At 41.1% G+C, this 17,561-nt stretch overlaps 2 protein-coding genes across 3 annotated transcripts in view; one reads left to right on the top strand and one right to left on the bottom strand.

Annotated features, from left to right (window-relative positions):
• Window positions 1-2,656: 2,656 nt before the first annotated feature.
• The window catches only part of tmc2a (transmembrane channel-like 2a), a 32,917-nt gene continuing 18,012 nt past the window's right edge, over window positions 2,657-17,561 (bottom strand). The window contains exons 13-19 of the mRNA XM_089129768.1: window positions 17,420-17,548; window positions 17,251-17,318; window positions 11,493-11,732; window positions 11,095-11,220; window positions 10,939-11,017; window positions 10,740-10,863; window positions 2,657-3,687 (exon numbers count right to left, since the gene is read on the bottom strand). Coding sequence (XP_088985894.1) covers window positions 3,479-3,687; window positions 10,740-10,863; window positions 10,939-11,017; window positions 11,095-11,220; window positions 11,493-11,732; window positions 17,251-17,318; window positions 17,420-17,548 — 975 coding nt within the window. The 3' untranslated portion in view covers window positions 2,657-3,478. The remainder of the gene's footprint in view (window positions 3,688-10,739; window positions 10,864-10,938; window positions 11,018-11,094; window positions 11,221-11,492; window positions 11,733-17,250; window positions 17,319-17,419; window positions 17,549-17,561) is intronic.
• Window positions 4,065-10,168, top strand: LOC148981629 (uncharacterized). 2 transcript variants are annotated; one of them, XR_016168237.1, is made up of 2 exons: window positions 4,065-9,576; window positions 10,032-10,168. XR_016168237.1 is itself a non-coding variant. In XM_089129939.1 (2 exons), the coding sequence occupies exon 2, from the start codon at window positions 4,937-4,939 to the stop codon at window positions 9,275-9,277; it is 4,341 nt and encodes a 1,446-aa protein (XP_088986065.1). In that variant the 5' UTR covers window positions 4,065-4,305; window positions 4,761-4,936; the 3' UTR covers window positions 9,278-10,025. The 2 variants fall into 2 exon arrangements, 1 of the variants encoding a protein (XP_088986065.1); XM_089129939.1 differs by lacking the exon at window positions 10,032-10,168 and having other exon boundaries at window positions 4,065-4,305; window positions 4,761-10,025.

Raw genomic sequence — 17,561 nt, forward strand, 5'->3', positions numbered from 1 at the left:
GATGACACACGGACGCACGCACAATGATGATAACAATGAACAGGTGTGGGTAAATTAGGGTGTGTAGGTGTGGAGACAAAAATGATTCTGGTAAGTGTATGTGCAGACGAAGACAGAATGGTGCAGACGATGACTACGTATGGCATGACTTTTTATTTTTTGGGGAAAAAAAAAACTTTCAAACAATTTTTTGGGAGCTTGGGGTCCCTGGTAATATTTCCATCATAAAATAACTTTGTTAAGAAGTTTGTAAAAACAAACTTCCTAGGAGAACCTGAATGCACCATATGGTCCTAACTAGGGTTGGGTATCGAGAATCGAGTATCGATTGGAACCGGGACTAACTTTTAGTTTTTCCCGGAATCGTTCAAAAGTTAAAATTTCGATTCCTAGTTTTGATATTCACAGTCCGCCGAGCGGAAGAAGAAACCGCTGAACAACACTAACGAAGAAACGTCTACCGGAAGTGTTGGCATAACCACACGAGTCGAACATGAGTACCTTACGTCGGCGGTCCAAAGTGTGGCTTCACTTTTCTAAAAATAACGAAATCTCGGCAAAATGCTAAATTTTTGACAAAAGGAGTATTTTTACAGAAGGATTATTTCCTTCAGAAAGGCCGTTGGTTAGCAAGGTTAGCTAAACTTTTTTGACCCTGCCTCTTAAAAGAATCGGAATCGAGAATCGTTAGGAACCGGAATCGAAACAAGGAATCGGAATCGGAATCAGAATCGTTCAAATTCAAACGATACCCAACCCTAGTCCTAACCCTATATTGCCTGAACAAAAGTGCTCTAACTGCGCAGTGTTGCCCTGAGGCAACAAACAATAAAACACAGTTTTAGTATATGAATAAAAACAAAATAAATATTTTTTTTTCTTCTTGTCCTTCTTTCATATTGTTAAATTATTGATAATGTGTCTGTTGCTCACCCTTCCCTGTCTGTGCGTTTGAGTGGATGTTATTTTATTTCTAATGAAAATAAAGAGTTGATCCCAAAAGGTTACACTTTATTTCGATAGTCACTAGACTAGACGTTCTACTAATTATAAGTAATTTTTCAACTATATGTCAAGTAACTCTCATTACAGTATTAGTATATTATCGTAGACTGTCAGTAGACTGTTAGGTTATGGTTAGGTGTTAGGCTTTGGGTTAGGAGAATAAGTTTACTTGTCATCGCCAAGTTAGTTATAGTCAGTAGAATGTCTTTTGGGGGACCAACAAAATAAAGTGTTAGAAGATATTAAGCTGACAGTCAACTAATACTATAATGACAGTTAGTTGACATGTAGTTGAAAATTTACTTATAGTTAGTAGAATGTCTAAAGTGGACTATCGAAATAAAGTGTAACCAGAAAGGGAAAAAAAATTCTAAACAATCAAACATAGGCTACTTCCATACTGATGCACATGGATATATAATTTTTATATAAAGTTATTTCAACTTAAACATGTTAAAAAGTTTTATTTATCTTACTAATCGGTGGCACCATGTGCCATGTGACTTTGCTTTATTAGAAGACTGCTCCACCCCCAAACATAAGGTCACAACTACTTCACCCCCATTTCATTGAACATGTCAGATGATATTATATATTTAACAAAAATTATAAAAGAATTAAAGGGGGGTGTGAGGTCCAAAAAAGGTAGTTTGTTGCCTGAGGCCAACACCATGCCATAGAGTGTTAATTTTACAGTACAATCACTTATATGTACTTTCAGAGTAAGATCCCAACGTTGCTCTATTGGGTTGAGATCTGGTGACTGTGGGGGCCATTTTAGTAGGATACAGTGACTCGTTGTCATGTATCAGAAACCAATTTCAAATGATCTGAGCTTTGCAACATGGTGCATTATCTTGCTGGAAGTAGCCATCAGAGGATGAGTACATGGTGGCCATAAAGGGATGGACATGGTCATAAAAATGCTCAGATATGCCGTGGCATTTAAACGATGCTCAATTAGCACTGAGGCCTAAATTGTGCCAAGAAAACTCACACCCCCGCACAATTACACCACCACCACCAGCCTGCAGAGTGGTAACAAGGCATGATGGATCCATGTTCTCATTCTGTTTACGCCAAATTCTGACTCTACCATCTGAATGTCTCAACAGAAATCGAAACTCATCAGTCAGACAACATTTTTCAGGCAACTGTCCAATTTTGATGAGCTCTTGCAAATTGTAGCTTATTTTTCATAATTGTAGTGGAGATGAGTGGTAGCCGGTGGGGTATTCTGCTGTTGTAGCCCATCCGCCTCAAGTTTCTGCGTGTTGTGGCTTCACAAATGCTTTGCTGCATACCTCGGTTGTAACGAATGGTTATTTCAGTCAAAGTTGCTCTTCTATCAGCTTGAATAACTCTGCCCATTCTCTTCTGACTTCTAGCAGAGGTCAAGGCATTTTCACCCACAGGACTGCCTCATACTGGATGTTTTTTCCCTTTCTCACCATTCTTTGTAAACCCTAGAAATGGTTGTGCGTTTAAAAGAGAATTTTGGGTGATCTCTTTAAGATCAAGCTACAACTCCTGACCTGAGATATGTCAGACTACAGAGAAAAAGAAAAGTTGTATAATTGGGTTCTGGATTTGTATCATACTTTCACAAAAAAAAAAAAAAAAAAAAAAATGCAGAAACGTTCAGAACCAGTTTAAGCGTTTTAATTCATTAATAGTCATTTATTTATCTTAGTGGTCATAACCCAATCTTCATGAAGTTCAAATGTCACTAAAGTAAAGAAATGACTGAAATCTTCACAGATCTTGGGATTATTATAAACACAAAACAGAATAGATAACAAATGCATTGTAACTGTAGATCAGTTTTTCAACAGGTGGTATGATCTATAACATTTCACATACAGCAGCTCCAAAGAGTATTTACACACTTAAAACACAATTAAAAATGCATGGATGCAAAAGCAATAAACAACAAAACATCAAAGCAAGCTATATATTTTAAAAGAAAACCTTTACACACTTTACAAGCAAAACCTTTCACAATTCTTTTTTGATGATAAAACAAATGATATACTGTTCAAAATGAAGACAAAAAGTATTAAGACACTTCTGGATGTGGAATATTCTTATAGTTAATGTGATGAACGACACCTGATAAACTGACTTTATCTTTAAAATCACCCAGTTGTTTGATATCACAGCAAAAAAAAAAAAAATTATTCAGTAAACTTAGAGAAGTTAGTTTTAAGAAAGGTTCTGGCATCAGTTTAAAGATGCTAATTGCATTCTAACATTTTTAGATGTGACTGAGTGTCCAAATTCTTTTTGGGGACACTGTATGTATATGATACGTGCAATTTACAAAGATATTAACCATTTAAAAAGTTCTGCAGACAAGTCCAAATATTCTAATAATTTTTAAATATTCTTTCTCTGGAGAAAGCAACCAATGCTTACATACATTTTAGAGTCTGTAGACAGGGAAGGCACACAATAATGAATAGATCACACATTAGCGTCTAGGAGGTGGCCCTTGACTCCTGCCTGCCCCTGGTTGGCCAGGTAGAGGTCCAGGTCCCCTGGGGCCTGGTGCTCGAGTCACAGGCCCCCGGGTATTAGGATTGGCTGACGCGAGTGACACATCTTTCTGCAGACGCACGTCATTTCCAGCTGAGCCTGGTTTCACTTTTTGAGATTTTCCACCCTGGTCCTGCCTTTTTTCTATGACAGAAAAAAACAAACAAATGAAATGAAGGGTGAATACATGACTTACAATTACGCTACCGCTAAAAAGTTTTAAAAGATTTTTAAATGTTTAAAAATAAGTATTTTATGCCTACCAAAGCTGCATTAATTTGATTGAAATACTGTATTGTATATACATTTTAAAATGTATTGCAAAACTGTGTATTCCGCAGCCATTACCACAGTCTTCAGTTTCACATGATTCATGTGTTGATTTGGTGCTCAAGTAACATTTCTATTAATGTCAATGTTGAAAACATTCTTTGAAGAATAAAAAGTATTAAAACTAACAATTTCTCAAAATTTTGAACACTAGTGTATATTGGAAAACAGCAAATGTTATGTGATCATATGGTACTGTAGAAAGTGCTCCCCTTTGGCACATGGACTCTCCCAGTCACCCCTGTCATTCAGTGAGAAATGGACTATTCCAAAACTTTCCACCGGAGTTCGCGAAGTGACGGTGAAGAGAGTTGACGGGTAATGAAGGGAAAAGTAGATCGGCTGAATAAGTGTATATAGTTTAGAGTGAGATACAGAGTATTAGCCAAATCGGAGGAGTTTTACTGATTGTGCGTGTGCGTGCATCACACTGTAAGTAATCAGATAATTGTTGAACATTCTCAGTAATCGCTAATTTGCCTCTATCTGTGTTTACATCTGTGGTTAAAGTTGTTTACTTAGTTATATTCTACTGCTGTGACATTATTAGCATCCATGTATATTGATGTCATTCTTATAATAGTTATATTGATTCCTTTATCTCGAATGCATGATTCTATCTCAAGTCGCGAACATGCGCTCTGTTGTTTACATCTCGGTTCGACCGCACGTGCAGCAGTAGTCATGCTCGCATGCACAGCTCGTGCACGGCTCGTGTACAGCATTAGCGCACACACATCTGTTCTCACCTTTTTCAAGTAGATTATCATAGAGATTGTATTGTTATTTCACCGCTATTCGTCAGTATTTTAACATATAAGTTCATTTATACTGTTTGTGTTTTATATACGTTTATACATATTTATATCTGTATTTTGTGTTCACAGAACCACACATCTATGCACATTTAATAAAACAACGATTTGGAATATATCCTGAGTGAGACATCATTGTTCTGACCGGACAAACTGTAGCCTTCAGCAAAACCTGAACTAGCAATTAGAGTGAATAGTCACAAGATTTTTCATGGTCCTTCGATCCGGAGCAGTGAATTGCTACAGAGATGTCTCAACCCGAGAGAGAAGTGCCTGTCGTGCGTCCACGAAGAAAGATCAACCCACCGACTCATTTAGTGGATTATGAGCTTGGTGCGCCATTGTCACATCGACAGCCATTCCCAGACTTTAGCCATAGCAGAGTCCCGTCACCAGCACAGACACGATCGACTTCTCCTGTCAGTCAAGAGTTAGATCATGAGGATTGGACACTGAGAGATGAATGGCAAAGTAAAAGTTTCAATGGGCAAGGAGAAGAGGAAGTAGAGCTTACATCCATGCTGCAGGTGATGAAACGCGAGAACGCTGACTTGAGGCTACAAACCAGCCAGCTTCCAGAGATTATTTCAGCATTACAGGAGATGCGGCAACAGAATGCTTTGTTACATCACGAACTTCAGAGTCTTAAGGCAGAAAGGAGAGCCCCGTCAAGGCCAGTGAATTTACCAGTGCTATCTCCAGGTCCCTTTTCTCCTGTGGTGAGCCCTGAGACTCCACAACGGTTCCGTCCTACTCCAGCCCCACGGACAAACCCCCCAACACCGCCTACGGCCATGAGGGAACGGTGCACAGCTACAATACATGAGCGCATTGGATTAGCTGAGAAGTTCAGAAACATGGACATTTCCTCCTCAATGCATGATAGAGTACCATCACAAATACGTTACAGTGACCCACCTCAACCCATGTACTCTCGTTCCTCCCAACACTTTCCAGCTTATCAGTCAGAGTTTGACACCACAGCACATGACAGTATGCCACTTCCGCATTCAGGCCACAGACAAGAGTTTTATCAGCCTTCATCAATGCAAGAGAAAATGTACAGAGGCCCTGCTCCAACCATTCCCTTCCTAACATTCCCTGATCCTAGGGAGTTCTCTCGACTGAGAATAGCATTGGAGAACATTTTGCCTGAGGATGCAACCGAGCGATTCAAGTATCAGATCCTCACTGACCATCTTAAGTTGGAGGAAGCCCTACTTGTGGCAGACTCATACAGTAACTCAAACTTTCCTTTCACAAATACCATGAGAGCCCTCAATAAAATGTATGGCCAACCACATCAGCTAGCCTTACAACGCATTGCAGAACTGATGGATGGACCAAACATTCGAAGTGGAGATGTGAAAACTTTTCGCATGTTCGGACTCCAAGTGCGTTCCCTGGTCAGTATGTTGGAACAGCTGGGACAGAAAGGCAATGTAGAGTTGGAGTGTGGATCCCACGTGTCGAGACTGATGAGCAAACTGCCACATGATCTCAGGTCCAGTTTCAAGAGGTACACACATCCTCTTCATGTCACTATCCCCACATTATTGGACTTTGCAGACTGGCTTGAGTACGAGCTACAAGTTCAGGATGACCAAACTGATTATACCAGCCAGCCTAGAGTTCCTACAGTGCCGAGGAGAGAGCTGAGGAGAGACTCTAGACAGCCCCGCAAACCCACTACTATCCTCTTTGGTACAGAGAAACCAAAGGCCAGCCCAGCATCACCAGTTTATCCACTCAAACCAATTGCTGCTAAGAGAGAAGGGGTAAATGTTTACTGTCCATACTGCGACAACAACAGACATTTCCTGAGCGGCTGTGAGAACTTTAAGTTACTCAACAAAGAGCAGAAGGTGAATTGGATCAAAAGCCAGAATAGATGTTGGCGCTGTGGGCGTGGTCATCATGCTGCCAATTGTACACTGAAAGCCCTCTGTCCATCTTGTAACAGAAAGCACTTGCTGGCCTTACATGATGTAAATGACCAGAGCAAAGCCACAGAAGAATCGGTTCCAGCCAGTGCAGTCTTGTATCTAGATCGTCCAACCTGTGATAACAAAATTCTGCTGAAGGTGGCTAAAGTTCTACTCCGAAATGGCAACAAATCCATGGAGGCATATGCAATCCTCGATGATGGGTCAGAGCGGACCATCATCCTGCATGAAGCTGCACAGAAGTTGAATCTGAAGGGTCAGCCAGAGGACTTAGTTCTCCGTACAGTCAGGCAAGATACACAGACTCTTCACGGGGCGGCTGTGACCTTCACTGTGTCTTCAGTGGCTAACCCTCGGAAGGCTTTCATGATACGTAGCGCATTCACAGCCAAGAGCTTGGGTTTAGCAGAGCACACTCATCCCATCAAGGTACTCCAGAAGAAGTACAAGCATCTTGCAGGCCTTCCACTGCAGCACCTTCACAAAGTGAAACCAGTAGTTCTCATTGGTTCTGACTGTCCTCACCTCATCACACCCATAGAACCAGTCAGACTGGGTCCACCTGGTGGCCCTGCGGCTGTGAGAACACGCCTAGGATGGACACTACAAGGCCCAGCGCAAGAACTAACCAGCAGACTTTCCCCCCAGCAATGTCTTTTCACCAGCTTACGGCCCACTAATGACATTTATGCAAATGTGGAGAAACTGTGGAAAATGGACATTCTTCCGTATCAAAACGAGAAGGTACTGACAAGGTCTCGACAAGACAAAGAGTCCATTCAACTTCTCCAGGACAAAACCGGGAGAGTGGAGGTTGACAGAATCCAGCGCTACGCGACCCCTCTTTTACGTGCCAAAGATATGCCATGTCTACATGCTCCCAAAGAAGCTGTCCTGCCACAATTAAGGGGAATAGAGAATCGGCTGAACAAGAATCCTGATCAAGTGGCAGAAATCCAAGAACTCACGGAGTCTGATAACTGGAGATACGTGCCATCAAAGGAGAACCCTGCCGATGACATCACAAAAAGAAAAATGCTGTGTGACATTGGCCAGGAAAGCAGATGGAATAAGGGCCCAACATTCCTCAGACAGACAATTGAACATTGGCCGGAGATGCCACCATTTACAACCACTGATCAGGACAGTGAATTGAGAAAGCCAATCTTCATTGGCCTATCAACCACTACTCCACCTACTCCCGATCCACAGAAATACCATACACTTCCAGAGTTACTGAAGGCTTACATCCAGTATGCCAACGGGGCGGCCACCGATATCCCAACGGCAGATGACTACAAAGAGGCAGAACTTGCAATACTCCAGCAGAGCCAAACTGACTCATTTCCAGACGAACTGTCCTTCCTCAGGGCAGGTAAATCCTTGCCAAAAAATAGTCGATTGCTGTGCCTAGCCCCGGAATTTGATGAGGACACCAAACTCATACGCGTTGGTGGTCATCTGCGTCAGATCAGCCAGTTAGAGGAAGATACAATACATCCTATTGTCCTTGACTCATCTCACCCAACTACCAAACTAGTAATCAAGGACTATGATGATCGGCTACATCACCCAGGACCAGATAGGGTGTTTGCTGAACTTCGGAGGAAATACTGGGTGATACGGGGACGGGCTGCAGTCAGAAACCATCAGCGACAATGTCCAGAGTGTCAGAGATGGAGAAGACAACCACATCCACCAAAAATGGCAGACCTCCCACCGGCGAGATTGAGGATCCATCAACCTGTCTTCTATTCAACAGGTGTGGACTGCTTTGGACCTTACACTATAAAGGTGGGACGCAGGAATGAAAAAAGATGGGGAATCATCTTCAAATGCATGACTTCCCGTGCAGTTCACATAGACATACTCACCAGCATTGACACAGATTCCTTCTTGATGGCTTTAAGGCGATTCATCTCTAGGCGTGGTAAACCTTTCGAGCTCCTGTCCGACCAAGGTACCAACTTTAAAGGAGGAGAAAGGGAACTGAAAGAGTCATTCATTGCCCTTCATCCTGAGCTTCAAGCCCAACTCGCTAGCCAACAAATAAGATTCATCTTCAATCCACCCAGTTCACCTCATTTCGGTGGATGTTGGGAGAGAGAAATCCGTTCTTTGAAGGCTGCACTTAATGTCACCATTGGCAGCCAGACAGTCACAGAAGAAGTGCTGAGAACTGTCTTCATAGAAATAGAAGGAATCCTCAACTCCAAACCCATTGGCTACACTTCTTCGGACATCGCGGATCCAGATCCAGTAACCCCAAACATCTTGTTGATGGGGCGGCGAGATGCCTCATTACCGCAAGTGGTATACCAAGACTCTGAACTTCTGAGCCGTAAGAGATGGAGACATAGCCAGCTCTTGGCTGACCACTTTTGGAGGCACTTTATTCGACACTACCTACCCAACCTCCAAATCAGACAGAAATGGAAAACTGAAGAAGCTGATCTACAGGTCGGTGACACAGTCATGATAGTGGACCAACAACTGCCCCGCGCTCTTTGGCCTGTAGGGAAAATTGTTCAGGTCTTTCCTGGGTTGGACAAAAGAGTCAGATCTGTGGAAATACAGGTTAACGGCAAGACTTACACCCGACCTGTAGCCAAAATTATTTGTCTGCCCTCTCTACCTGACTAGCCTTGAACTTAATGTAGCAGTCACTTAAAGTTGACAAATTCACACTGTGAATTTGGGGGCGGCTGTAGAAAGTGCTCCCCTTTGGCACATGGACTCTCCCAGTCACCCCTGTCATTCAGTGAGAAATGGACTATTCCAAAACTTTCCACCGGAGTTCGCGAAGTGACGGTGAAGAGAGTTGACGGGTAATGAAGGGAAAAGTAGATCGGCTGAATAAGTGTATATAGTTTAGAGTGAGATACAGAGTATTAGCCAAATCGGAGGAGTTTTACTGATTGTGCGTGTGCGTGCATCACACTGTAAGTAATCAGATAATTGTTGAACATTCTCAGTAATCGCTAATTTGCCTGTATCTGTGTTTACATCTGTGGTTAAAGTTGTTTACTTAGTTATATTCTACTGCTGTGACATTATTAGCATCCATGTATATTGATGTCATTCTTATAATAGTTATATTGATTCCTTTATCTCGAATGCATGATTCTATCTCAAGTCGCGAACATGCGCTCTGTTGTTTACATCTCGGTTCGACCGCACGTGCAGCAGTAGTCATGCTCGCATGCACAGCTCGTGCACGGCTCGTGTACAGCATTAGCGCGCACACATCTGTTCTCACCTTTTTCAAGTAGATTATCATAGAGATTGTATTGTTATTTCACCGCTATTCGTCAGTATTTTAACATATAAGTTCATTTATACTGTTTGTGTTTTATATACGTTTATACATATTTATATCTGTATTTTGTGTTCACAGAACCACACATCTATGCACATTTAATAAAACAACGATTTGGAATATATCCTGAGTGAGACATCATTGTTCTGACCGGACAAACTGTAGCCTTCAGCAAAACCTGAACTAGCAATTAGAGTGAATAGTCACAAGATTTTTCAGGTACACTTTTAAAAATAAAGGTTCTTTATTGGCATGGATGTTTCCCTGAAGAACCTTTAACATTTATAGAACCTTTCAATTGAACAAAACATTACATTACAGTAGAAAACAATGTTAAGTTTCTGCCCTATTCTGTCTGTCTTGTCTTTGTTCAATGTCTCTATGTTAATCTAATGCTTGAACACATGGCTGTGCCTTTGTTTATGTTGTCCATGTTCTCCCCCGGTCCAGCCTCTTTGTTTCCTGTGACCCCACCACTTGTTTAGATTATGTCTCCTCATTTGCCTGATTGTGCTTACCTGTTCCTTGGCTGCATTTAAAGTCCAATTTTTGTAAGTCCAATTTTTGTCTAAATACCCTCTGTCTCATTCACTTGAATGTACACCTATGCTTACATTGCACAAGTGCCCACTACTGGTGGAACCCTTGAAATGTTTAAATTGAATGCCCTAAGCCCATGATCACCCAATCTGCTATAGAGCTGATTTATTATTTAAATTATTTATTATTACTATTTTTTTTAAGAGCACCAATTGTCAGTAACATAACATTCTATGCAATGCACACCTGCATTTTTCTCTGGATGGGAATGGGACATCTGAGATTTTTTGGGAAGTAGATCCTCCAGGTCCTTCATCACCTGGTTAGTGCTGTCTTTGTTGTTCCGTCTGTTCTTATCCTCATCTCTTGCCTAAAAATGAATGTTAGAAATGCACTTTGGCTAAGTTTTAAAGAACATTTAACATTTTCTTTACAAACTACTAACCATCTGCATTTTCTTTTTAAGCTCCATGTTGGCATTCTGGTAGGCCTGTGACACCGAATTCAGATAGTAAATGGCCAAACTGTAAGAAATCAAAAATACAAATATAAGGATTTTTTTAATATGTTTTTTTTTTGTTTTTTTTTATAATTTCCTTACACCATGAGAAGTATTGCTGCTATGATGAGTCCAGGGTTTGCTAGGTAGCCTAAGACTGTCCCCATAAACGCAGGTAGATCCAAATCAATGGTCTCCATAACAATGTCAATCATTTTTGCCTTCCCACTGTGGTAAAAGGAAATGAAACAATGAGCATGAGAAAATTTGATAATAAAAATGAATTTGGGGTATGTATGTATTTGTGTGCATATGAGATTATGTTTTTGTGTGGTGGGTGTCCTGGTAAAAATCAAAAGTTTTTTGAGATGGGTAGGTTTGGATTAGGGGATAAAATATGTTTTTTTACAGTACGAAACATTGTCTTGTGGAATGTCCCCATAAATGGGGAAACCAATGAAAACCAAACGGAAACCAAACGTGTGTGTGTGTGTGTATACCTGAAGGGTCCACAGTCAAAGGAGGGAGGCAAAGTCATGATGGTGTAAACCACAGGCAGAAGGCTTAGAAAGAGAATGAGCAGTAACAAGCCCATATAGAAGTTATTGGATTTAGAAGCTTTAAAGACCCTCTCATGTGGGACGTTACAGGCCATTACAGCCCAGCACTGGTAGTACATGGAGCTCAGGAGCCGCAGAACATTGATGCCCACCAGACCAGGAGCATAGAACGCCCCCATCCTGACAAACAACAAACAAACAAATTGTTATCTACAGGTACAAAAGAGTATGGGTCTAAATATTGTTTTGTAAAATCTCCAATGTAAAGTTGATAGTAATTGAAATATCTATATTGTCTCAAAAAGATGAAAAGCTTCAAAGCATTTTAGAACCTAGTGTCCAGCCAACAGTCTACATCAGGGGTGTTCAATCCTGCGGGCCACTGTCCGGCAGAGATTAGCTCAAACTTGCCTCAACATGCAGCCTGTAAATTCAGCATGCCTAGTAAGACATTGATTTGCTAGTTCAGGTATTTCATTGGAGACGAAGCTGAACTCTGCAGGACAGTGGCCATCCAGGAGCAGGAATGAACACCCCTGGTTTTACATGGAACCTTGTAAATAACAAAACTGAAAATGTCCTCTCTTACAGCAACTCTCTTCATTTTTATGTCTTAATTTAAGACTCAAATTTTCCTCACAAACAGTCTCACAGATAGCAAAATTTCTTGCCCCGAATGCGGCCTCAAGCTGGCACTGCTCGCTTCCTGTCGGCAAAGGTATGTATCCTTTCAGCCAGAACTAGGCATGTTTGGCAAAGATGGCACAGCATGGATCCAACAACATGAGGGCCAATTGTTGGTGGGAGAAGTGTGGCCCAGATCAATCCAGTGATCATCTGGTCAAAATTAGGAGTGTGACCTTGGACCAATTAAGTTCACTTTAATGATTTACAAATTACTTAATTTATTAAATTACTTTGTAAAATGATAATGGAACATGTTATAACTGAAACAATAATACAGTTTAAAATTTGTATTTGATTAAAATCTCCTGATAATTTAAAGGGGTGAAGAACTGAGAAATCAAATTTTCCTTGAGCTTTTGACATCTAAGAGGTCATCATATTATAAAACTATCCTGTAAGTTTCTGAACTGAAAACGTCCTCGTTAGTCCAATTAAAACTTTTATTGACAGCAGCCTCTGCAAACGCCTCGTTTTTAAAAGTGGGGAACTATGACGACAAAGAGGATAAAACACCACCCCCGCAGAAGAAAATCAATTCCTTTTTCAACACGGCCAGTTTAGCCCCGCCCACCGATTCTCACATTACACACAATCACACATAGCTAATGCCGCGTTCCAGGCAACCTGTAACTCGTGTTTTTCCAACCTTATACCCGTGAAAGTGCACTGGAACGGCAGTCAAACCCGTGACTTCCCACCCGTGAACTCCTACTAGATCGATGTACTCCCAGTTACGAGTTCTGACGTCACATAGCCCGCGAACCAATGACAGCCCCTACTGATGCAGTGTTTCTGCAGGCGGTACACGGTGAGAATACACTTTAGGACAATATAACGTCAACTAGTTTTCAGTCCATTGAGTGCAAGGATAAATATATACCAAATACATTTCCAAATAAACAAATAAAGTAAAATAAAGAGTATAACAGCTTATCTTGCCTCATGCGCTATTTTTCCTCCTCAGTTTCCCACAAATAAACAAGGAGTAAGCACCTTTGGCGTTAGAAAATATTACAAACGCGTGTGAGCCCCGTAAGGTCCGCCATGCTGGTTTGTTTACATCTAGGTAGTTTGGCGTGAATGACCTGGAATGCTACAAAATCGTAAGTCGTGGTTTGAAGTCGTGATTTACGTGTTCAAAAACCTGCCTGGAACGCAGCATAAATAACATATGCCTACCTCGTGATGACAAACCAGATCGATCTACCGAGCAACACAGAATATTGTGCAGTGCCTGGTTGTGAAATACGACAGTCATTGCGTAAGCTTCCTCTGGATTCCAATAGGATTGCATGGATAAACTTTATTTTTAATGACGTTCCAGCTGATGAGGGTAAAACATCGTCAGTCTGTTCACTTCATTTCACTGAGGATTGTCCTGTAAACAAGACTGGATTTGCAGACCGATTAAGAGTAAAGAACGGTGCTGTGCCGTCTATATTGGATCTGACAGGAATTGTGCAACACACAGACTTTGGGTCGAATCATTCCGGTTGCCATTTTACAACATTGGACATTTCAAAACAATAAAAGTGCTTCAACGAGGTAAGTTGAAACTCATTATCATATGCAAAACTGTTATCCACTCACAGCAGTGGGCGTTTACTTTTAAGTCTTCAGTGTGAGACGCCCATAAAAATCCAGCGTTTTTCAGCTAGGCTCAAAACTAGGGTACAAAATAGCCTATTACTTATTCATTTTGGTGTTTTTGAATGCAAAAACCAAGCGAACGTCATAAGTTGACCTCAGACAACAATATAATGACATTTAAAGGAACACTCCGACTTTTTGGGACTTTAGCCTATTCACCTTACCCCCCAGAGTTAGATAAGTCCATACATACCTTTTTCATCTCCGTGTGTGCTATAAGTCTGTTTGACGCACCCACCGCTAGCCTAGCTTAGCACAAAGACTGGATGTGACTGGTTGCAGCTTTCATACTAATCCAAATGAGTGGCAAAATAAATCAAACGTTTTCCTATTTACATGTTGTGATTTGTATAGTCACATAATGTACAAATAACAAAGTCAAATGAGACACAGACATCTTTTAACCGTATAAAACCTGGGAACTATTCTCTGAAGGCGAAGCACTGCTACTTTGACGGCGTAATAACCGCATCACCGGAGACACGCCGTGGTGAGGAGCGGAGAGTTCGCTCGGTGTTTGGGTAATAGAGTCAGCAATTTATAAATAGTAAAAGCGTAGCTTAGAGTCATGGGTTTTCGCTCTATTGTAAATAGCTGCGACAGGAAACAAGGGAGGTAATACCATGTTTCACAGAATTCCAACTAAAAACGCTGACTGGATGAAGAAATGGCTAACTTACTCTGGATATTTATCCAAACACACCTAAGATTATCAAAGGACATTATGTTTGCTCGGTACATTTCAATGAGGACGACTATTTTGAAAAAATGGAATTTGCCACACGGACCATAATGTGTTGAAGGATACGGCCATCCCATCGATAGCACAGACAGGACAAGTGGATCACCTGCGGCTGAGGTAAGTGTTCCGTTATGTTTTTAGATGACCTACTGTAACAGTGCTATTAGCCAGAGCTAATGTAACGTTAGTGACACTATTATATGATTAGGGTATGAATATGTTTTTATCTTGATGCGGTGCGGACGCGCTTGGGAAAAAAAAACGAGCGCGTTCACCGCGTTGAACTTGCACCCTGCGCGCGGCGCGCCTAGTAGCCTAAATTTGAAATAACCATGGAAATAACGAACTTGAGCGTGCAAAAGGGTACGATAGGCTGTGAGTTCATTGTGCAAAAACAATTTGTGCTATATTACTTTTCCCTTATTCTACCCTATAGTAATGCAATACTGTATATTATATAGGCTACTGTTGAATACATTTGGTTCAGCTAATAAATTGCATTTAAAATATATTGATTCCTGTAATAATAATTATTTATTCATGTGATATTTATAAATCTGGGTGCGTTTTTGGTTGGAAATCAATGAAACATGGTACTGTATTACCTGGTCTCCCCTGTTTATTGTCACAGCTCATACAATAAAGCAAACACCCATGATAAACTATGCTTTTCTATCTAACGTTAGTAATTGCTGACTCTTTATTCCAACGCTGAGCGAAGCGAACTCTCTGCTCCTCGTCACGGTGCGTCTCAGGTGATTGTTATCACTCTGCCCAAGTAGCAGTGCTTCGCCTTCAGAAAATATAGTATTTATACGGTCAAAAGATGTCTGTGTCTCATATGGCCTTGATATTTGCACACTCTGTGACTATACAAATCATAACATGTAAATAGGAAAACGTTTGCGTTATTTTGCCACTCATTTGGATTAGTATGAAAGCTGCAACCAGTCACATCCAGTCTTTGTGCTAAGCTAGGCTAGCGGTGGGTGCGTCAAACAGACTTATAGCACGCACGGAGATGAAAAAGGTATGTATGGACTTATCTAACTCTGGGGGATATGGTGAATAGGCTAAAGTCCCAAAAAGTCAGAGTGTTCCTTTAAAAAGCCAGTTCATGACCCCTTTAACCATAGTCAAGATACTGTTGAAGAGTGAGATTGTCACAGTGTCTGGTTGTGTTCCCTTGTTTGTCACTAGAGGTCCTCGTTATCACTGTGTCCTTCACTATTGACTTCATTACATACAGCACTCATTCAAGCTTTTGCTTAGGAGCCGAGCGTTTCTAAACAGATTCTACTCTACAATCATCATTTGTTTTGTACAAGAAAATAACACGTGTTGTGAGCCATCGAGCTGCCAGCAAAGGTTGTCACGGCAACCCAATGCATCATTCTCAACTCTGGATGAGGGATCAGATCATGATGTCGATAGCTGCTCGGAGAGAATTCTCTAGAGAGGAAGATGACGCTTGGTTTCTGGGAGCGGAGCACAACACGGAAATTGCCTTGCCCCACCCCCGTGTCTTTCTCTGATACCCCTTTTCCACTAACAAGAACCAGGTGCTGGTTCAGAGCTAGAGCTAGTGCCGGTTTGGAGTTGGTTCGACTGATGAGCTTTAAAAGAACCGGTTTGCCTTTCCACAGGCTAGAGAGCCATCACAGAGCCAGATCTTACGTCCCTGTATACATCTCATGTTGCCCAGCAACACTAGCACGGCACACACAAACACACCAGGCTTGTTTGAGATGGTTCGGCACTGCGAATCTCGAACTGCGAGAGCGATCCAAAAGCAGAAGGAGTCGTATGCTCTCCAAACACTCCCGCAGCTCCGATCAGTCCACGCCGCTCCGATGCATCTCGGACAAGCCTTCCATCAACAATGGCGATTGTTGCGTTACTATTTATGCTATAGGTTAGTTATCACAATGAGTGAGAAAGATTGACATACATTTCAACATAAAGGCATGCTAAATTTTGAAAGTCTGGGAATCACAAATTAAAAACAAAACAGAGAACAGAGGAGAGTCTGCTTGTATGATCATATTCATCTGCACAGTCACACAGAGCACAACCAAAACACGCTAAAACATACTCAGAAAGCTATCATTATTGTAAAAGTTACATTTATTAATAATGGATTTGCATAACGGAACCACGCCCTTTAAAGAAAGAGAATGTTTTTAATGATTTTTTTTAAAAAAAGTGTGAGCCACTTCCAGATTAATTTAGCTGTTTACAGGGACTAGATCTCAAAAGTTCTCAGGAAAACTTTTTGGTAACACTTTATTTGACAGTGTCCTTGTTTAAAATGTTACATGTACTAACTGTAGTAATATTGTAAATTATGCATAATTACATGCAACTAAACCAAACACTAACCCTATATGGTAAGTATATTAATATTAACTGTTGTTAATTAATATTACTCACTACTTAAATGTATAGCTACACTGTAACAAGAACACCATAAAGTGTAAAAAAAATGTATGCATTGTAATATCAGTCAGCCTCAAGAACGGTATAACTACACAAGGCGAGCTGTGTACTATTTTTTTATTTGGGCCATTGCTTATATTTTTTATGTTGTTATTGTGCTGTTTGTGCTTTCGGTCTTACCAGATCATTCCTTGGTTAAATACCAATCCCAGAACATTGCCGCTTATATCAAATTCACCATAGGAAGGCTAAAAAAATGAAAAAGGCTGTTAGTTATCAAAAACAAAAAATGGCAGGGCAAAATTGGCAAATTTAGGTTGTTGGTGATGAACCTATATATTGGACTCACCCATCCAGCCTCCAGATCCCAGCACCAGCAGTAGTTCAGGAAACGTACAATCAGCGCTCTCAGGAAGTCACCAATGAGGATGGTCAGATAAGTCACCTGTATATCTGATATGGTCAGCTTCACAAACTCCTAATGGTGGGGT

This window comes from Pimephales promelas, chromosome 4, assembly GCF_988280905.1.
Source record: "Pimephales promelas chromosome 4, fPimPro1.hap1.1, whole genome shotgun sequence".
NCBI classification, from domain to species: Eukaryota; Metazoa; Chordata; class Actinopteri; order Cypriniformes; family Leuciscidae; genus Pimephales; species Pimephales promelas.

Bases quoted from the DNA above. Each gene is read 5' to 3' on its own strand.
- LOC148981629 (XM_089129939.1), top strand. From the start codon at position 4,937: ATGTCTCAACCCGAGAGAGAAGTGCCTGTCGTGCGTCCACGAAGAAAG.